This window comes from Stenella coeruleoalba (assembly GCF_951394435.1).
Source record: "Stenella coeruleoalba genome assembly, chromosome: 9".
NCBI lineage: Eukaryota > Metazoa > Chordata > Mammalia > Artiodactyla > Delphinidae > Stenella > Stenella coeruleoalba.
In genome coordinates, this window is record NC_137155.1 from 12,859,868 (window position 1) to 12,880,683 (window position 20,816).

The 20,816-nt window shown below is 34.8% G+C and overlaps 1 protein-coding gene across 2 annotated transcripts in view; it reads right to left on the bottom strand.

Annotated features, from left to right (window-relative positions):
* Window positions 1-6,984: 6,984 nt before the first annotated feature.
* Window positions 6,985-20,816, bottom strand: part of CDK13 (cyclin dependent kinase 13) — a 109,706-nt gene continuing 95,874 nt past the window's right edge. The window contains exons 10-14 of one of the 2 annotated variants that reach the window (XM_079931980.1): window positions 19,516-19,632; window positions 18,806-18,937; window positions 12,746-12,951; window positions 9,032-9,304; window positions 6,985-8,401 (exon numbers count right to left, since the gene is read on the bottom strand). In XM_079931980.1, the coding sequence (XP_079788106.1) occupies window positions 7,551-8,401; window positions 9,032-9,304; window positions 12,746-12,951; window positions 18,806-18,937; window positions 19,516-19,632 (1,579 nt within the window). In that variant the 3' untranslated portion in view covers window positions 6,985-7,550. Of the gene's footprint in view, window positions 8,402-9,031; window positions 9,485-12,745; window positions 12,952-18,805; window positions 18,938-19,515; window positions 19,633-20,816 lie in introns of both variants that reach the window. The other variant, XM_079931979.1, reaches the window with a different exon arrangement.

The following is a 20,816-nucleotide window of genomic DNA, read 5'->3' on the forward strand; positions in this document are numbered from 1 at the left end:
AATTTTCCCTTTAAACTTTTAATTTTTTAGTAGTGAATTTTAGGGGGGATCATTCCCAGAATCACTCAGCTTGATATTCAGGCTCACTAATTTGATCTTCAGCTGTGGATATTCTATTTTACAGCCCATCCACTTTTTTGTTTGTTTACAATCATGTTTTTAACATCCAAGAACACTGATCCTTACTTTGTCAGCCTTTTTTTTTAGATGAATGCCTAATAATAATTACAAGTGACTCTCCAACATTCCTTCGACCCTGGTCTAAGTCAGTCATGGTAATCCCATTCCTCTTTTTGGTGACTGATTTGGCAACCTTTTTAGAGGAGACAGTCTATAGCAACTCTTATATAACTTCTGAAGTTATTCATTCAAGAAATAGGTGTATGTCTTTGAAATATTTAAAGCTGAGTAGAAAAGTCTGTATACACATTACAAATCAACAGAAAGCCTCAAAATACAAATTTCTAAAAAAGAGAAAAAGAAAACCAGTTTTAGCAAAAGATTAAAAACAAAGCCAGCAAGGTAGCATTAAAAAAAAAGGGGGGGTGAGGTGGGCAAGCAGACAGAGTGTGAAATAAACTCACAGAAAGACCAATTGTAGTAATATTAAAACTGGACCTAGTAGAATTTAAAGTTTGAAAAGCTTGAATAAATGGAACAGAGATTAAGTAGTTATGAACCTGTATGTGGTGAATATAGCACTGAATATATAAAGCAAAAAGAATTAGACATATAAGGAAAAATACATAATAGCAGTATAAGAGTTTATTTTACATTTCTCCTTGAGAAATAAGTAAAGATATAGAGAATCTTACCAGTGTTTAATAATATTGATTTAATGCTTATGTGACAAATTGTATCAAATGACATACTTATCCTAAAGAAATATTTACAAATTTTATTTGCTTGGCAGGCTAAAAAGAAATCCTTAATAAATTCCCCAAAGCAGACTACATACACTGACTATATGTAATAGAAAATCTGTTATTAACAAAAAAATAAAAAATAAAATATATCCAACGACCTGGAAATTGAAACACACTATTCTAAATAATCCTTGGATCAAACAAGCAATCAAATTTGCAGCCACTAAATATTCTGAAAACACAACATTCTTAACCTACTGGATGGAAGCAAAGAAATAATCAGAGAATTCATAGCATTAAAATAGTTTCTTTTAGAATTGGAAGGAAGAAAAACAAATGGACCAATTATTCAACTCAAGAGGTAGGGATAAATAAGGGAAGTAGAAGAAAAGAATCAAAATCCAATTCTTAAAATAAATGAGAAGTAAATGATAGATTTTTATTCCCTGGTGGTGAGAGGACAGAGGTAGAATGGGGCAAATCCTAACTAGTCTAATCAGGGAAAAGAGAAAAAACACACAAAGGATATGTAACAATAGATGAAAATGTTTTTAAAACACTGAGATTATTAAGTACAACTGTATGCTAAAAACATTTTAAATATAAGATGGACTATATGATGAATTTCAGAAAAAATAAAATTACCAACATTTACTCAAGAAAGAGAACCCTGAAAAGATCAAGGACACATGAGGAAATGGAGAAACAGTGAAAGAATCACCTTCAAGAAAAAAGTCAGGTGTATTTGGATATAAATAAAACAGCATCAACTTCAAAAAAAAAATCATTCTCAGGACACATAAGCCATTCTAAATCAAATAAAACGCAAGTTTTCCAGTTTCTTCTGTAACACTATCAAAACCTGTTAATTAAAACCAGACTTACCTCTCATAAATAAACATAACTACAAAATACTAAATACAGGGTTAGTCAATAGAATACAGCAGTATTTCTAATGAATGGCTCAGTATTAGATTCTACTAATATAACTGGTGCCTATCATCAATAGATCAAAGGAGAAAATGCTTTACAATGAAAAAGCATTTAAAAAAATTTAACATCTAATCCTGATAAATAGGCTTCATGAATATTCTTAGCATAATAAACTATTCTATTTCTAATCTATAGCTTAAATTATACATGAGTGAAATACTAAAAAATTAAGACGTTCGTAAAATCAGAAACAAGAATGCCCATTATCATATTCAATCAACTGAAAACTATTAGAAATAATAAAAGTAATGTGGCCAGTTTTTTAAAAATGACAGCTTTCCTATATAAGCAGACTAGTTTAAAATATTATTTATAACAATATGAAGAGCCCATTTCTAGAAGCAACAACAACAAATTTTTGGAAACTCTTAAAAAAACCAACATACCAGAACTACAGTAAGGAAACTTTCAGAACTTTTAATGAGGAACATGCAAAAAACCACCAACCCAAACAAAAACAACAAAAAAACCCCACACTAATTTAAACAATATGTTTCTAGTTAAAATCCTAAAAGGATACTTGGTGAAAGTGATCAAAGTGATTCAGGAAGTCCCAAGGAAAAACAGGCAGAAATAGACAAGCTTTGAAACAATGGACAATTAAATTACGTGCCATCTTAAAACAAATACTGCAGCCTGATATGTGCTACACGTAGTTTATGAAAATATAATACAAATGTACTTCTAACCAGAAGAGAAAGATCAGGGTGGAACATAACTGAAAAGCCCAGAAACAGACCCAAATAAGACAGATGACATTTTAAAACTATGGATAGGATGAACTATTTAACAAATACTGTTGGCATAGTTAGTATAGCCATTCAGAAAAAGTATAAAGTTGGATCCTTACCTCACAACATTTAGCAAAATAAATTCTAGAACAGTTTAGAATTAAGTGTAAAAGCAGAAAGCCAGAGAAGTAAAACAAAATTGTGTAAAAAGTAAAATAACCTTGGGCTACGGAAAACTTTTCTAAGGAGAAACCAGAAGGAAAAGATGAATAGATTCGACTACATGTAACTATTAAATTTTCCTTTATCAAAACACACCACACAGTATTTTTAAGATTATAGTTCACAAAGGGCTACCTACCTTCTATAAAAAGCTCTTCAAAGCAACAGAGAGGAAATACCTAATAACTAAACATATGAATAGTTAATACACAAAAGACACCCAGCTAGCATGTATATAAATTTCACTAGTAATCAGAGAAATATAAAACAAGATGACTTCTCACCTGTCAAAATGGCAAAGATTTAAAATGCTTAAATACCCAGCATAACTAAATGAAAAGGGAAAGTAATAGGAATGTAAAACTTGCAAACCTTTCCTGAGGGCAATATGGATATAGCAAAAGTTTAGATGGGCATTCTTTAGGTCAGCAACTCCAAGGAAATTATGTACATTTGTGTGTTTGTACTTACGCAGATTTTCCTCACATTATAACAGAAAAGTTAGAAATATTTTGTGTCCAGCAACGAGGAATTGTTAAGTTTTGGTTCTTCTATAAAGGAGTAATTTACAATCACTAAAAGAGGATGGAATTTAATTACTGACATAGAAGGATGTTCACAAAATATTATTAAATGAAAAACTCTAATTACAAAGCTATGGGCAGTATAATCCCACTGTTGTAAGAAAAGACATCCAACACATGCAAAATATTAATGGTGGTTATCTCTGGATGTGTTCCTACATTTTTGAATATGTACAAAAAGTAAAAAAGAAGGGTTCCAGGTTTAAAGCATTGTCTATAAAGCATGACACAGCGGTTGTAACAAGTTGCTCATCCTCATCAGATAAGATTATTTCTAAGAGTCTGTTCTGTATATGAGCAAGAAGAAAACAAGGATAAAAATAGCCTGGATTTTTAGGGCAGTTTATTTACAGACTATCAAATACAGTCTTTTTTCTTTTGTTAAACAAATGGCTTATATTAAACACATTAGATTTAGGAGTTATGAGACTTTACTAAAAATTCTTGCAAAAAAGCACACCTTTACAACAAATTAACTTAATTGTGAAAAAAATTAAAGTGTGATTCACTACAGAGCCTCATTTTCAATGTGGCATTTTCAGTAAGAAAATTTTTTTTTAATGGGACATTTGATATGGTGAAAGGAATAAGACCCACAAAGTGTTAGTCTACACAATTCAAAGAGCAAGTTCTTTTCCCATATGATCAAAATTTTGTTTTCCCCACCTTCAACTGGATCCCTTGATAGCTTTTATCTTAATAGCTTTTATTTTTAATTAAACTAGAAACAGTTTAAGAAATTATCTGGAGAGGCCTTTGGTAAATGACAAACCATTGCTCCCCTTATAAAACCGCTTAAAACTATAAGAACTTGAAAGAATTTAAAAGCAGTGTTTGTTTGCAGGCCTGCTGATACGGACCTTCCTCCTACAGACAGAAAAAATGTTTAAGTGAAAGATTCAGTCTTATTATCTAATTGTTAGATATTTAGGTAACCATTGTTTTAAAAAAGAAAATGAGTCACCTCCTTTTTAAAGACTATCCATATATGAAACAAACAGCCTCTACAGGCTCCTAATTAAGTTTTCTAAAATTTTATTTCCCTGTTTTTTTCTGAAGCCTTTTTTTTTTTTTTTTTTTGCGGTACGCGGGCCTCTCACTGTTGTGGCCTTTCCCGTTGCGGAGCACAGGCTCTGGACGCGCAGGCTCAGGGGCCATGGCTCACGGGCCCAGCCGCTCCGCGGCATGTGGGATCTTCCCGGACTGGGGCACGAACCCTTGTCCCCTGCATCGGCAGGCGGACTCTCAACCACTGCGCCACCAGGGAAGCCCTAAAGCACTATCTTAACTCACATTCCACAAACTATTTTAATCAATAAACCCTTAAAATGAGTCTTAAAATTTCATGGGTGACAGCAACTCTCCAACAAATAATGGATTGAAGACTTGGGAAACATGAGTTGCATGCAGAAAAAGCTGCTGTATCAAGAAATACATAAGGGAATTTCACATGGGAGATAATAAATATATTCTTCTTTTGGTAGGTCCAATCTTTTTCTGTTTTCATCTTCTCATTTGCAACCTGACTTACCTGTTTCTTTCAAAAAAAACTTAAGTAACATTTTATGTTCCTTAAATTTCACCCAAGAATACTCAGTGATTACTGCAGTTATTATAACATACAGAATTAGTGATTTCCCAACCCTGTTCTTTTCATTAATCCAAATTTACTTAAGTATTAAATGATATGAAAGGATGCATTAAGAGTTTTACTACCATATTTCATCAATTTTAAGAAACATTCTTTCATATAATAACATCTCTGAACTTGGGAAGTATATTACAATTGATGTATCTTAGCCTTGAGTTGTGGTTTAACTGGCAACACTTTTCCTAACTAGTGCATAAAATACTGTTGTCTCACAATCAATGCTGTCTTAGGGTAATATTAGGAGCTATAGTTCAAATCTTCAATTTCAAGCAACAATTTCCTTGTCCTCCCAGCCACTCTCCCAACATAAATACATAACTTACATGTTAGGAAAAACTATCCAAACACAGTTCAATTTTATATAAAATATTTAATTTTTAAAACACAGGCTATTCATGTCACATAAATATCTTCAATTTTAGGTTAGCTGCTACGGTCAGCAGAATTATCAAGTGTGACTATTAAGAATAACTTAGATACTGTCACTTATAGGAAAGTCTAAAGCTCTAAGACTCACCATATTAAAATTCCAGATACTTGAATACTGTAGCTATTTTGCTAAATTTCAAAATATTTCTTCACTTCCTGCAATGTAGTTTTATTATAAGTTGTTAGTATTCAATATTCAAATAAAAGAAAAATAATTTTTCTTCCATTCATTTCTTTCTCCCCAACAAAAAAAATTCCATCAAAAGACATCAACTCATTTTATAGCAGTAAAATGGTGAATTATTAACTTGAAACTATTCTGTTACCAAACTATAATGCTTCCCATGTACTGTTTTGAAATGAAGGTTCACAAGTCAGATAGTGGGCACAGGATTAAAAGACTGACTTTAGAACTGGAGCCATTTCCATTTGATAACAGTTGTTCCAATTTAAGATTCCAATCAAAAAATAAGTTACCGGGAGAACAGTTAAAACAAACGGTGAGTTGGCACAGCTCTCCTTTCCAGAGTCTGTTTTGCCATTTCATGCTAATGGCAACACTGGTTATTTACCTTTGGTTCCTTTCTAGGATTATTATAATGGTATGTGTGTTTGAGTGCACACACCAAGTTAGTTAAACTTGACACCATTACAGTTGAAATAAGGGTTATCCATCACTCTAAAATGAACTAAAATAAAGTTACTCTAGGTGTGGCAGAAGAAGTTGTAGTAAACCTCGTAGGAAGTGAGAGAAGAGAGAATAAGAGGGTTTTTTTGCACTACTTTTTCTTTTTACTTCAGTAAATTCAACCTAAGCAATGTTTCTAGTTAACGAGTAAAATGAACAGTTAACTTTGTCTTAAAATGGCAACTGTATAACTTAAAATAAGGTGTTCGCCATCCCTCCCCCCATGAACTTTAACAGAATTATGCCAATTCTGTTATTAAGCCTTGTTTCTATGCTACTGCCCTCCAATTATGCATGGCAAAAGGAAACAGGGACAAGGTGGCAGCCTGAAAGAAAGTGGTACTCTGAAATTCTCATTTAGCTATTATTTTCAACCATTTAAATGACACAACTTTTCAGAACTTGTTCTCAGAAGTAACAAAAGGTGCTGTTGGGAGTTGGACTCCCTTTCTTTGCTCTCACTCCCCTATCAAGAGAAGGTGGTAGTGGAAGGTAACACAACCCAAAGAAAAGGAGAAAGTGTGATAGGCAGAGGGAATGAACCTAAGAGGAGCCCAGCAGGCAGCCCCTAGACACTTGAGAGCTCCCTGCCTCTTCAATACAATGCATTGATTCCCTTTAGAAGACAAATGGGTGTAAAGGTTAACTACTTTCTCAGACCTTAGGCTTACCTGTTAAGGCACTTACTTACCCTCCCCACCCCACCCATATTTTTCATATAAAACCCGCTATTTCATTTGAATGCATTTTGCTAGGCTATGATAATCTGCAAAATAAAACAAAAATAACGTTGACCATTTTTTTTTATAAAACTGTTGCATCAAGAGAAAGGTTGTGTTTTATTTTCTGAAATGAGCACAAATTACACCTTTCACAATAACACTGAAAGCAGGTGCAAAGACTGACAGTGACCTTTGACTAAAGGTAGCTTTGTAAAAAGAAAAATACCAAATAAATCAGTGCCCTTTCTGATTGTTGTAAAACTGGAGGCGGGGAGGGGTTGGTTGTTTGTTACATAAAAGTTGGTCCAAACTTACAAAAAAGCACAAATGTGCATAGTTCAGAAGATCTGCAAGAGGGCCATAAAAGACTTTTATGTCCCTAAGATTAGCATCCACTTAAAACTGCAAGAATACAAAATAAAATTGTTAACTAGAATTTGTGAAGATGTACAATCAACAGATCTAGTTTTTTAGAACAGCATGAATTTAAGCAAAGGTTTTTTTTGTCTTTTTTTTTTAAACTATTGTATGCAAGACCCTTTTCCACATAAAAATAAAGCTGTTGTTGAATTAATATTATTCAAGTCTCTTGGATCGCTGCCTTAAACTGCAGCTAGAAAAGTCTTTCCAGATAAAAATGATGTGCCTGAGGAAAAACAGATACTCAGTATGGTAACCCTCTGCCTCGACCTCTGCCAGCTGATGTGCTAATGTGTCCCCTGTATCCTTGTGAATACCCAGGTCCTTGGGCAGGAGAAGTCCAGGTCTGTCCATGCATGAGGCCAGGGCCACCTGGGTTTTCCTGTAAGTTACCACCATAGTTATAGTTGTGCATCTTTGCTGGCAAAGGATGAGTACTCTCTGGCCCTGTGGAAGGGTCACTGCTGTTTGCCAGGACTGCAATGGGGCCATGGCTATATTCAAATCTATGGTCCTTGTCTCCACTAAACAACATGGGACCTGTATTGAGGTAAATGTCTCCATATCCAGCTACTGAACTGGGAAATGACTCGGAAAAGGCAGAAGGCTGAGGTGGACCACCAGAATGAGATGAAGTAGTACTGTAGTTATCCAAGGACTGAATATCTGAGTTTCCAATGAAGCTACGTCGTTCCAATGGTGGAGCAGAGGCGCCTCCTAGACCATCACTGCTCACATAAGGAGCAGAAGAGAAAGAAGAGGATCCAAAATTGTCCTTGTAGTCTGAAGGGGGCATATAAGTGTCTCCTGCTTGGTAGTCAATACCACTTTCTCTTTTGGGATCATCCTGGGGCTGATGCTGAGCAAGCAGCTGTAACAGGGCTGCTTTCACTCCAGCATGAGGGTCAGTTAACGAAGAACTAGTGGTGGGTACATGCTGGTTTTCTGTCCGATAATCTAGATCTTCTTCAGTGACTGGCGGTGGTTCAGGTGGCTCAGGAGGTCGCTGATCAGGAGGCAGAATACGAGGCCGATCTGGTTCTGGCGTGAGCTCCAATATCCTCATGTCTTGGTGCTGGATGAGGTCATCTTGCCCTAAGTGAAACAAGGCAAAAAAAGAGAGTCGAAAGTTACCATAGAAAACAAAAATTTCAAAATAGTTAATGTTTTCTAAAGAGCATTAGAAGTTATATCTCTGGCAAAACACACACACACACACACACACACACACACAAAACAAACAAACAAAAAAACGCAACCAACCAAACAAAAACAACCCAAAAGTCAAATGAAAAAGAAAAAGGTATATGTAACTATTAAAATATCGCCTGCTACCATTTGAGTCTATGGTGACGGAAAAATTTTGTTGTATTTGGCATCTCACATGTACCTATTTACTGCCTGAAGAACAAAAGCTACTGTATACATAAAGTTTCTGCCTTGGTCAATCATCCTGCTGCAACTGGAGTGAAAGATTATTTCTTAACCATAGGTTCACATGAGAAACGTTGACAGCATTCATGAGTTCTATCACCCACAGATAATTCGTTAAAGAATCAACTCCTAGGAGTACACGGACTAAGAAACCAACCTATAACCAGTGACCTGAGAATTTTCAGGACCTCTCCTAGCAAAGCTACTAAACACTACGCGTTATAGCTAATCATCAACAGCAAGAAAACAGTGTGAATGCAGCCGTTTAGTGGTCTGCTACTGTACACTCACCCGACACCGGAGTGCTAGGTTCTGGAGGTGGCCTGAGTTGTAATGACGCTTCATGTCCCGATCCATTTTCCCTCTCTTCCAGTAGCACATCTTTCTGCTTTGACTGCTGAGCCTTTATTAACTGAGTCAACAGAACTGCAAATGCGCTCTGCACAGCCGCCTGGGCAGCATCAGTCTCCACTTTAGGCTGGACGTTCTGAGAAGAAGGCTGAATTCCTCCCAGCGGTTTCGAAGACTCCTGTTGTGGTGTTGATGGATCTGTCTGTTTTTCACCTGTTGCCAAAATTCCAGCAGGAAGGTTTATTTTATTTAGCTGCTGCTGAGTCTCAGAGTTTACCTTAATGTTCAACACTTGGACAAAATCAGTCACACTAACACTTGTTTTAGTTTGTAGTAGGTTTAGTAGGATTGCCAATTCACTGTGGTTTAACTGCTGTCCAGGGCCTGTTTTTACTAAAGACAAAACGTGTATTAATTAGAATTGCCATGATTCACAGCTCTCCCCACCCCACAGAATGGCTCTGTATTACCCTATTAAAATGTACATTCGTGGGACAGTGTTTGAGAAATACTGTGAAAAGGGAATCTCTTTCTAGTTCAATTTCATGTACATTTAAGATGTAACGGCACATAAAACAAAAAAGAAAAAGAACTGCAGTCCCTTTTGAATAAATTATCTTTAAGGGTAAATACTTCGAAAGGAAAACCAAGACCACCATTAGAACCCCATACTATAGACATGACCAGGAAATAGCACCTGAGAATGGGCACTGGATGATGATCATGATGATGATGACGACGATGACGACTATAATTTTAGGTTCCTTTCTGAGCATTTTATATCCTTTATTCCTCACAACAACCTTATACGGCATGCTTTATTATTGGCCCCATTTTTTTTTTCACTGAAGAAGAAACTGACATCCAGAGTGACTAAATAACTTGCTCAAGTCACAAACTCTGTAAGTGGCAGAGGTGAGATTTGAACCCAGGTATTCTGATTCCAGAGTCTGAACTCTTTTTTTTTTTTAAATAAATTTATTTATTTTATTTATTTATTTTTGGTTGTTTGGGGTCTTCACTGCTGCGTGTGGGCTTTCTCTAGTTGCGGTGCGCGGGCTTCTCATTGAGGTGGCTTCTCCTGTTGTGGAGCACGGGCTCTAGGTGTGCAGACTACAGTAGCTGTGGCTCGCGGGCTCTAGAGCGCAGGCTCAGTAGTTGTGGCACACGGGCTTAGTTGCTCTGTGGCACGTGGGATCTTCCCGGACCAGGGCTCGAACCCGTGTCCCCTGCATTGGCAGGCGGATTCTTAACCAATGTGCCACCAGGGAAGTCCCCAGAGTCTGAACTCTTAACCACTCCCTGTACTGCTTATATAAAATAACACGTATTTTCTAAAAACCTAACCTTATCTTTCCAGTAAATTCAAACTGGGATTTTGTAGACTGTCTGATATAATGTCTTTTATTCAAACTTCTTTTTTTTAAAGTTAAGCACTCTTGGTAAATTAGGAACTCCTACAGAAGCATGCTTATCATGTACATATAAGGTGGCATTAACTCATGACCACGAAAACAGTTGTTTTTCTTTTTCTAATTTTCAGTTTAGACTTGTGATGGTTTACGTAGGTTCTTGTGCAAGTTTATCTGAGTCATACGTAACAACAAGGCTCAAATGTACATAGTACTATATATGCTAAGTGATAATACAGATACTGATAAGCAATTTCCATAACCACAGATGACAGACTAATAGTACTCCAAGATGAAAAAGTGATGATTAATGCTTTTTTAAATATATTCTCTCTTTATATATTTTGATATACTTTTTATTACTTCTTAGTATTTTTAGAATAATTCAAAACAAACTCTTGCAAGTTCTCCTTGTGATCCGCAGGTATTAATAAGGAACCATGCTTGTTTGCTACACCCCAAGTGCCAGTTTTCCTCATTTTCCCTTTCATGTCTCTATTAACAGAGGTAGTCTCCATGTGAGCTCAGAGAAGTACACTTTAACTTTGGTGTCTCATCTACACAGAAGGGGCATTTTTATTTCATGGCACTTATTGATGTAGAAAATGGAGCAAAGAGGATTCATTCCTATTTCAAAAAACTAGAAGCCTCACTTCTTAATATTGACAGTTTGAAAAGAGAAGGGAAGGAGGGAGGGAGGGATAAAATGAAATTCTAAAATTAACAGAGTTGTAAATATGCAAAGCTAAGAAACAATAACAAAATGAGCCCAGAATTTTTTTATCAGCTAAAATAGAGTGAAATAACTACCCTCTATTCCACTAGGCTTCCTAGTGGAATAAGGACATCAGTTCCGTGAAGAGAAGCAGAAATAAACACCTGGTAGTCTTATTAAGGAATATGACAACTGTTGCCTGGGACAAGTGACCACCATCCAAATTTCCTGTTACAACCATCTCAAATCCTTTTTCAGTAGTGGATGGTATATAAAACAGGTGATATAAACACAAACCAAGAAAACTTCTTGTTGCTTCTGTCTTTCTCCAAATTTTACATAGTTTTACCATGAAGAGAAATAATACTGAACTTGATATAGATAGCCCTCACTTTGTACAACAAATAAACATTTTTTTCTCCTAAGCTACATATACATAAAATATTTTCATGTACAAAGGGAATTCACTATTTCAAGAAACTCTGAAGAATACTTCTGAACAACAAATAACAATTAATTTTGGTTTTTAAAGTAACATGTATTAGCATTTTAATGTAGTCTGACCAAGGTCAACTCTAAGCTTGTAGACTACATGGGAAAGCATTAAGGTAATCTTTCTCAAGCTTTCTCAGCTAATCTACTCTATATTTATATTTAACCACCAAAAGTTCAATCTGATCCACAGATCTGTTTTAACCAACTAACTGAGCAGTCAATACTTACTCATCTCTTAGTAAGTGCTGGGCTATTTTTCATGTTTAATAAAACACCACCTCCACACATACATGTATTTCTTTCTTATCATCTCTGTCTTCATAAAAATATTAAAGCTGAATGCTTTCTGGATTCATGAGGCAAAATGAAGGAGTGGATTCCATTTTTTTTAAAGTCGTTAACTAAATGAGAGAATGAATTTAACTGTACTTCTGACAACATTGAAGAGGTTGGTTCCTCGTGAAGAAGCTTACTCTTACAACAGATTGAGTCAGACGAAGAAATTTAACTTTCCCCAAAATACCCTTCTTTATCATACTTCAAGTCACTTCTGGCACAATTTCAGATTCCAGTCTGAGATTCTATAATATATTGGGAAATACATTAAAAGTAACCTGAGAACATTACAAACAGTATGAAAGAGCTTCTACTCTGATTCTGGGCTGTTTTCCTTTATCTTTCTTCTTACTCCTGAAAAGCATCCACAGACATTGAATGCTGTGCCTCACAGAATAGTGTCAGTAAAAGACCTACTGACTCTTGCACTAGGGGAAAAAAGAAGGCAGAGAAAGCTGACCCATCACTAATCATATGTAATTTGATGCCTTCTTTATAAATTAATCTCACCTTGAGATTGCTTAATATTGTGGTGCCGGTAGCAGTGAAACATCTGTACTGGCACAATCGAATAACAAGGAAATGTTGAATTCAGTGTTCAACTTTTAGCCACAAGTGCTTTAACACTACAGCAATATAATTAACGCCAGCCACAAAACAATGTGAAGAAGATCAACCCATGGAAGCATTACTGACCAGGTGCTACATTCGAGTTGCCCTGAGATTTCAGTTGTGAAGACGGCAGCACACCCTGAGGCGTGTTAGTTCTGCTGTCATCCATGCCCAGAGACAAGTCTTTTCTGGGGGCTTTAATTGTGGAAACATCATCAGTCATGCCCATCTGCTTCTGTCTTCTTCGCTTTTTACTCCATAACTCATGACAATCTTGCCATAAAGGAAGGCTGGAAAAAAAAGTATTAAACTGTTTATCCATGGCATTTCTTAACAACAACAACAACAAAATGATAATATATTTACTACATAGCCCCAAAGCTGCCACCCCCGCTCCCCCACAAGTTAATCTTGAAGATTTCACACACAGGCTTTGTAAACTCCTCCAACACAAATCACCCTTAATGCCCCCCTCCTTCAGGGCTTCACCTATACAGACAAACTATTTTTCTGTGGCTTCTGGATAATCAATGAATAATAACTTATTAAAACTATGAATGAAGAATATACGTTCACAAAAATAGGTTACTATTAGCCTTGGTGCAATCTTTTAAAGCCAATTTTTATCATAGTACAACATACATTGAATAGGACATGGAAAAAAAAAGTGAAAAATATGCCACTTGCAGAAACTAGACACGGAATTAAAAAGTAGCAAAGGCTAGGACATAAATTTGCGAAAAACCTTCTAGTACAAGCTTTTTACTTTTTGAGACCCTCTTATTTGCTTCTATAGTCAAATGCTCTAAAATTAAACTGATTGCTACAGAGGAGTTTCAAAAATAGATTGTAATCCAGGTTCATCAATCATCATTGAGAGTTCTGAATAACTAGCAACTATCAAAGTTATCCATAATTCTGAAACAATTCTACCTCGTATAATTTCACAAAATTGAAACACTGCAGAATAACTTTTGTTTAAAGAAAGACAAATATTTGATTTATAAATATTTTCTTCTTACCCTAATAAAAAAAATCCAGTGGGAAGTTACTATGATATCTATTTTAAAGATAAGAAAATTGAGGCTTGGAAAGGTTAATAAACTTGCCCAGAATATCTATAAATTCCCTTAAGCAGCCCCAACCTGGTCTTCAACCTGGATATGTTTACCTCTAGGGATACATGAAAACTTTCTGAGGGAGTATACCTGGAATTATTCTAAAAGAAATTCCATATCCATATGTCCTCTTTCCTAAAATTGGTATTTGAGAAGGGCCTGCATGTTCAGAAAGTTCTTTCACACGTCTTCTTTCACAATTAGTTTTACCTCATGTTATAAAATAAAGGCATATGCAACAATATGGTCAAATCTTAGCAATATAATATAATATTAAGTGAAAAAAAAGTCATTCCCAACAGATTACAAACAGCATGACACTCTTTCATAAAATTAAAAGCAACTAAAATTGTAAGATATAACTTTTTATGAGTACATATAGATGGCAACAAAAAGTATATACAAAAGAAAACAGGGATGATGGTTACCTCAGGTGGAGGAAGGCAAGGGGGACAGGTTGTGGGCGGAGAGGGTATGATATGAGTAAAGTAGGTTATTGTCAAGATTCTAGCTTTTATTTGGTAAGGTCATGGCTGCTTATTAACATCATTTAAAATAACTAATTAAATTAAGTAACTAAAAGAAAAAAAGGGAGCCATGCATGGACTAATGATGAGTGACACAAGGATTATGATTAAACCAAGTCTATGCACCTGAGGTCCAAAAACAAAACAAAGGCATACCTCTCAGCCATCTTACTATGGTGCATTGCCTCAGCGTGTAAAAACCTCCTGGAGTAACAAACAAAGGGACAATTTGAAATATTGATACTGGGAAGCTTTAAGCCATCAAAAACCTTTCGTGTGTGTGTGTGTGTGTGTGTGTGTGTGTGTGTGTGTGTGTGTGTGTGTGTGTGTGTGTGTGTGTGTGTTACAAGATGTGTAACCTTAGCTTCTGTTGGGGTTATTCTGAATTCAGACATACTGCAGTACTGCAGAGTGGGGGGACTGAAGTGATTTCATTTTTTTCCCATCTTGATGTTCAAGGAATGCATTGCTCTTGTTGGAGAGTCCCATGAGAATAAAGCAAAGAAATCCACTAAAAAGGGCTTCTGTTCCCTCCCACAATTAAAACGTTAAGAGATTCTTTATGGATGATCTCAACAGTAGGAAAGATAAACATTACCCAACAAATAGCTAAACAAGATAGAGAGGTTAGTGATGCTGACTATTAGACGTACCAGGAATGTTTCCAGGACAACCAAATTTTTAATGTGTGCTTTTCTAAAGGTTCAAATACCGGCTCAGCCACTTACTTATTGTGTCTCATAGGCAAGTAACTTGACCTCGGTGCCTCAGTTTGCTTATCTTTAAAAATGGGGTTAACAAGACAATCTACCTTGTGGAGTTCAGGTAATATATGTTAACATATGTAAGCGCTTGGACAGTGCCTCTCACATAGTAAGAATTATATTCATGTTTCGTCATTCAGCAAGGTAGTTTAAAAGTATTTTTTTATCATATCATATCATGAAATATTTATTCCAATTATAGTTGATCGTATTTATCTTATGAATTGTTTAATGCTTTTAAGAAAAAATAAAATTATAGACAAGCTGCTGGCCTAATTCACTTCTTAGCAATACATACTCTTTTCATTAAGTACATTAAAAAAGTGTGACAGGACAGCTAATAAAATTAATGGAGTTTTTTTTTTATTACCCCACTCATTTGCTTATTCCTAAAAAAACTGATAAATTTAATACACATGGCTATTTCCCAAAGGAATTCCAATGCCTTTCTTCAGAGTCCTTAGTTAAATTTTATAATTTTAACTACCCATTACATATGACAAAGTAACTAGATGTTATATTGTTTATATAATTTTTTATTTAAATATCACATCAATATCACTATAATTTCAACCTGATTGCTTTAGTGATGTACTTAACAAAGATGTACCATAATTTATTGCTGGTTTACAGAATGTTTACCAAAATGTGTACTAACATATTTATTTTTAATGCAAAAGTGCAGTCGGGTGTGTTCTCATAAAAGTTAAGTGAATTTAGGTGATGTGCTTGACAATATGAACAGAATTTCCTATTATGTGGCAAACATTTTCCACAAATTGAATGGGATACATCTACAGTTCCAAGATTTCGACAAAAGCATATATTTTAAAAATGTAATAAGAAACACAATTTAGCAAATGGATTGGTTAAGTAGTACTGAAATTACATGTTGACTTCCTAACCTTTTCTAAGTATACTGGATTAAGAAAGTGCGAATACAAGGAAAAGCAACAAGTATAAGAAGAAGTCATGTAATAAATATTGGTAAAGCTTCTTTGGTTTATTTTCTTAAAATTTGAAAAAAAAATGATTAATGACTGGATAAGAAATCTTTGGCAAGTCATGTGGTTTCCAATTCTTTACTGTCATGAAAATTAGAGAAAGAATCTTAAGTTGACATCTGAAAGGTCATTAAAATAATTTTTGATGACAGAGCACTGTGATTTTGGGGACATAATGTGGAAGAAGTTCAAAGAACTCAGTGATTTAACTATGACAAAACTCCATCCAGTCTCAAATGCTTATTTAAAAGAGTACTTACAGAAAGTTTTAAATCACAATTAATGTGGAACTATATCCTCACTCTAGAATAAGTAATATTAATTAATGGATACGCAAATTGCTTGGGGAAAAAAATCTCAGCACTATTTCATTAAGGTTGCATCTCCAACAAAATTTACTAATTTTTTTCTTTTTTTTAAACTGAAATATGTACTACTAATACATGCAATAATTTAATCAAGAAAAAAAGAGCTTCGTAGTCAGAGGAAATTTTTAAATTAAATTTCCATTTTTATACATATATTTGTTTTAAAGAAGTACTATAGGGTAATCAATAAAATACTTTCAAGCATAAATATATGCTACATTAAAAACGTGCAGAAGCAATGTAAGTTCACACACACACACACACACACACACACACACACACACACCCCCAACAGTGTCCAATTGATGAAGAGTTTGTTCATACATTTTCTGAGTGAATGTTGATGAATATCAAATGCTAAGGTATTTTGATTCCACTAAATACATTTACAAGATGATTTAACTGCTCTATTTTAAAGTGTCTACACTTAGACACTGAAAATTATACCTTTTGCAACTATTTGAACCCTTGATTTTAAAAATTTAGATGTCTATTTAAAATGTGTTCAATACAGTTTTACCAGAATTCTTTCATGTGGACCACTTAAACCAAGATATCAATTTAGTACTACCAATAATGGGAGAAAAATGACATTATATTCCTCTTGATGTGATACAGCAGGAAGCACCTATCACTACCCTAGGTAGCATTCTTGCCAAAAAAAAAAAGAAACACTAATTACTAATCATGAGGTAGTAGTTAAAGTCAGACTGTAGAATGCTTTACAAAACAGCTAGCTCTTCAAAAATGTCAATGTTGTAAGAAGTCTTCCTCAGAGACTGAAGAGACATAACAACTAAATGAAATGTGTGAGCTTGGAGTCAATTGTTTATCCAAAAAAACCAAAACCAAAACAAACAGAAAAACAGACTACAAAGGAAACTATTGTGCCAACTAGAGAAATCTGAATATAAACTATTAGCTAATACAATGTTAAATTTCTTATGCTTTATAATGATATTGTAGTTATACAGAATAAAGTCCCAGTTCTTATAGAGAACATGGTGAATTATTTATAAGTGAAATGTCATTCCCACAATATAATATGCAAATAGTTCAGGAAAAAAAGATATGGAGTGATAAATCAAATGTGTCCAAATTTTAGTTAAGTGTTTGAACCTAGATGAAGAGCATATGACTGTTCATTGTAATATTCTTCCTATTTTTCTGTATAGAGTTGAAATTTTTCCAAACCGAAAGTTTAAAAAAATTCTTTAAAGAGGTACTAAAGCCAAAGTTTCAAGACTGCTGATATATACTGATAAGCAAAAAAATCCATGAAACAATTCAACAGTGAATGATTCAGGTCCCTCAACGTGTCAGATGATAGATCCTTTTTGCCTTCCAAATCATCCCACAAAGGCTATTCACATACAATTCAGTAAAAACTAAAGCCAAATATGATGGTCTCACAGAACTATAATAAGACCAATCTAATTAATTAAGTGGAAGAGCCAGGATTTGAACTCCAAATCCCATGTCTGTTCCTTCACAATATGCTAACTGTTATTACATGGACACATTTTATTGTTATAGGGACAGGTTTGTTTTTGTGACACTCATCATCATTTTTAAAATTACTAAGTAAATCTCTACAAACTTTCTAGATCCTATCAAGGAGAACCAAATGCACTGCTCTGTCCCCTTCCCGAAATCAATCCTAGAGAAATTACAGGAGCCACAGGGAGTGAAGGTTCAAGAACCCAGCCATTCTGACGCCCAGACTCTGTGCATTCCCTGCCTCCCGACACCCACCTCCCACCATCAGACAGTAGACGCATTCCATACAGGCTTTTGACACTAATATTTTTATTCAATGATAAGAATTTTCTACTGTAGAGTCTGCTGAGGAATATTTCAGAACCTCTTTTTGTTATAGAACTAACTTGAATTTCAGAGCTGGCTTCACCCTTTACTAGATTTGTATTCTTGGGCAAGTTTCTTAACCTCTCTGAGCCTGCTTCCTTCTCTGTAAAATGGTGATAATAATACTCACCTGTTAAGATTATAAAGATTAATGTAATACATGAGAAATGCTTAGCATAGCACTCAAAATTTCAGCTAAGCAACTAGTGCTGGCAGAAACAGTACTACAATAGCAGCAGCAATAAACATTTTTTTTTAGGGTAGAAATATATTAATAAAATTAACTAGAGGAAGGCTGCTTCTGCTAGTCCTATGGTTAGCTGACCATAAAGCAAGGCTCTGCATTCTAGATGTGCAAATTATGTACACTATTGCTATTCTATTCCTTTTGATTTATTCTTTCTTTTAACTTAACTAATCATGGAATAGCTTTTGATAGCTACATAATGATGTTATTAATATTGTCCAGATTCTGCATATAGTAAAAAGTCACTTACTCTGGAGGAGGCATTTTTGAGGGTTCCACATCCCGTAGGAACTCACACTGAAGAGCCTGCTCTGCAGTGCAGCGCTTACTAGGATCCAAGGCGAGCATGTAATCAAATAAGTCTAGTGCAGCTGCAGGAATACTGGCATGAGAGGATTATAAAAGTCATGCATGTTCTTAGACTCAAGCTTAATGTTGCTTTAGGAGCTTATTTTAAATATTAGCATTTTATAACATGTTTGTGATACTTTATTCCAGTAAGTTCCAAATATTCCTTAAAAGAAATATTTATTTTTACATAATTTTATAATTATTATTCTAAATAATTTGAAATTTGGCAAACAATAGTATATTTTACTGCTCTATGGGCAATTTGCTGTTTTAACATAAATTAAAAACTTAACAGAATAGTTTCCTACAACAGAGTAAAAAACTCAGTTCAAGTATCTTGTAAGCGGTTTCTTTAAAATTTTAAATGGTATTATTAAACTTCTTTCAGGTAAAGACTAAATCAAACACATAACTCCAAAGCACTGACTTCATAATGATGGTAAAATGGTAATTTGCATGTAGCAAAGGGAACTCAAAATTAAATGACATAGAAGAATTGTGATAGGTCGACCTTAGGTCAACAGAGGCTACAGTGACATTTAGAATTCTCAAGAAATAACTTAAAAAAAAAATCAATGCAATATGGATGTTTAAGCATCCCCTTCTTACAAAACAAATTCTTCTCTTAACTTTCGACGATATTGCTTCTTTGGTTTCATGGTGTTGAAATATGGTAGTTTGATTACATCAGGCCACACTGCAGGACATGGACTTCCACATATACGGCTGAACAACACACAAAAAGAAGTACATCAATATAAACTACACAGAAAAAAATCATACATACAACTGCTATACAAAACATCAACTCATTTTTAAATATACAAATGTTGAAGTCCTGATACAATGTATACTAGTTTCATTAAATATTTTAGTCATCCCAAATCAATTACTTGTTTTAAGAATTCAATTTATTTTCAGTGAATGCTTCTAACACTCCAAACAGTCCAATTCCTAGAAAGAAAACCTTCATATCTGCAAAATCAAATCTTAAAAACACAGGCAACATTCAAAATATGTTGAGCATATTTTGAACCAAAATTTAAAATTTTTATGCTAATAAACTGAGGAACTAGAGTTTAGTATATGTCTTTCTCTGGTTTTATAGGTACCTAATCATCACCTCTTATGAATATAATGAAGTTTGCAATGATAGCAGAAAAGATTTCCTACACTGAAGAAGCTAACTGAACTGTAGACTGCTGCTGAATTCGATCAACAGGAGGACCCTAAAAGTCACATTCCTGAAACATAGAAGTTCTTCGATTTCAGTAGTGCCTCTGATTTCAAGGTATTTAGAAATTTTAACTGCTTTACTCTCTATCTATATCTTGAAATCCCTCATTATTTTTATATTAATTAGTAAGTCTTTGTTATGGTAAACTGAAGAAATGCTATAACAAATAGCTCTAGCTGGTAAACATTTAAAACTAATGTTTTGATAATATGTAGATGAAAAATTGTTTAAATATGCTTGAGTATACTGAATCTCAAGAATAAATGTACATTTTTTTTAAGAAGATGTTGGGGGTAGGAGTTTATTAATTAATTAATTTATTTTTGCTGTGTTGGGTTTTCGTTTCTGTGCGAGGGCTTTCTCTAGTTGTGGCAAGCGGGAGCCACTCTTCATTGCGGTGTGCGGGCCTCTCACTATCGCGGCCTCTCTTGTTGCAGAGCACAGGCTCCAGACGCGCAGGCTCAGTAGTTGTGGCTCACGGGCCTAGTTGCTCCTTGGCATGTGGGATCCTCCCAGACTGGGGCTCGAACCCGTGTCCCCTGCATTAGCAGGCAGATTCTCAACCACTGCGCCACCAGGGAAGCCCCATTTTATATAAAATTATCAGCTAGTCTTCATATAGGAAAAGAAAATGTCCATGCATCACTGACTAAAAGTAAAAATATTCCATATA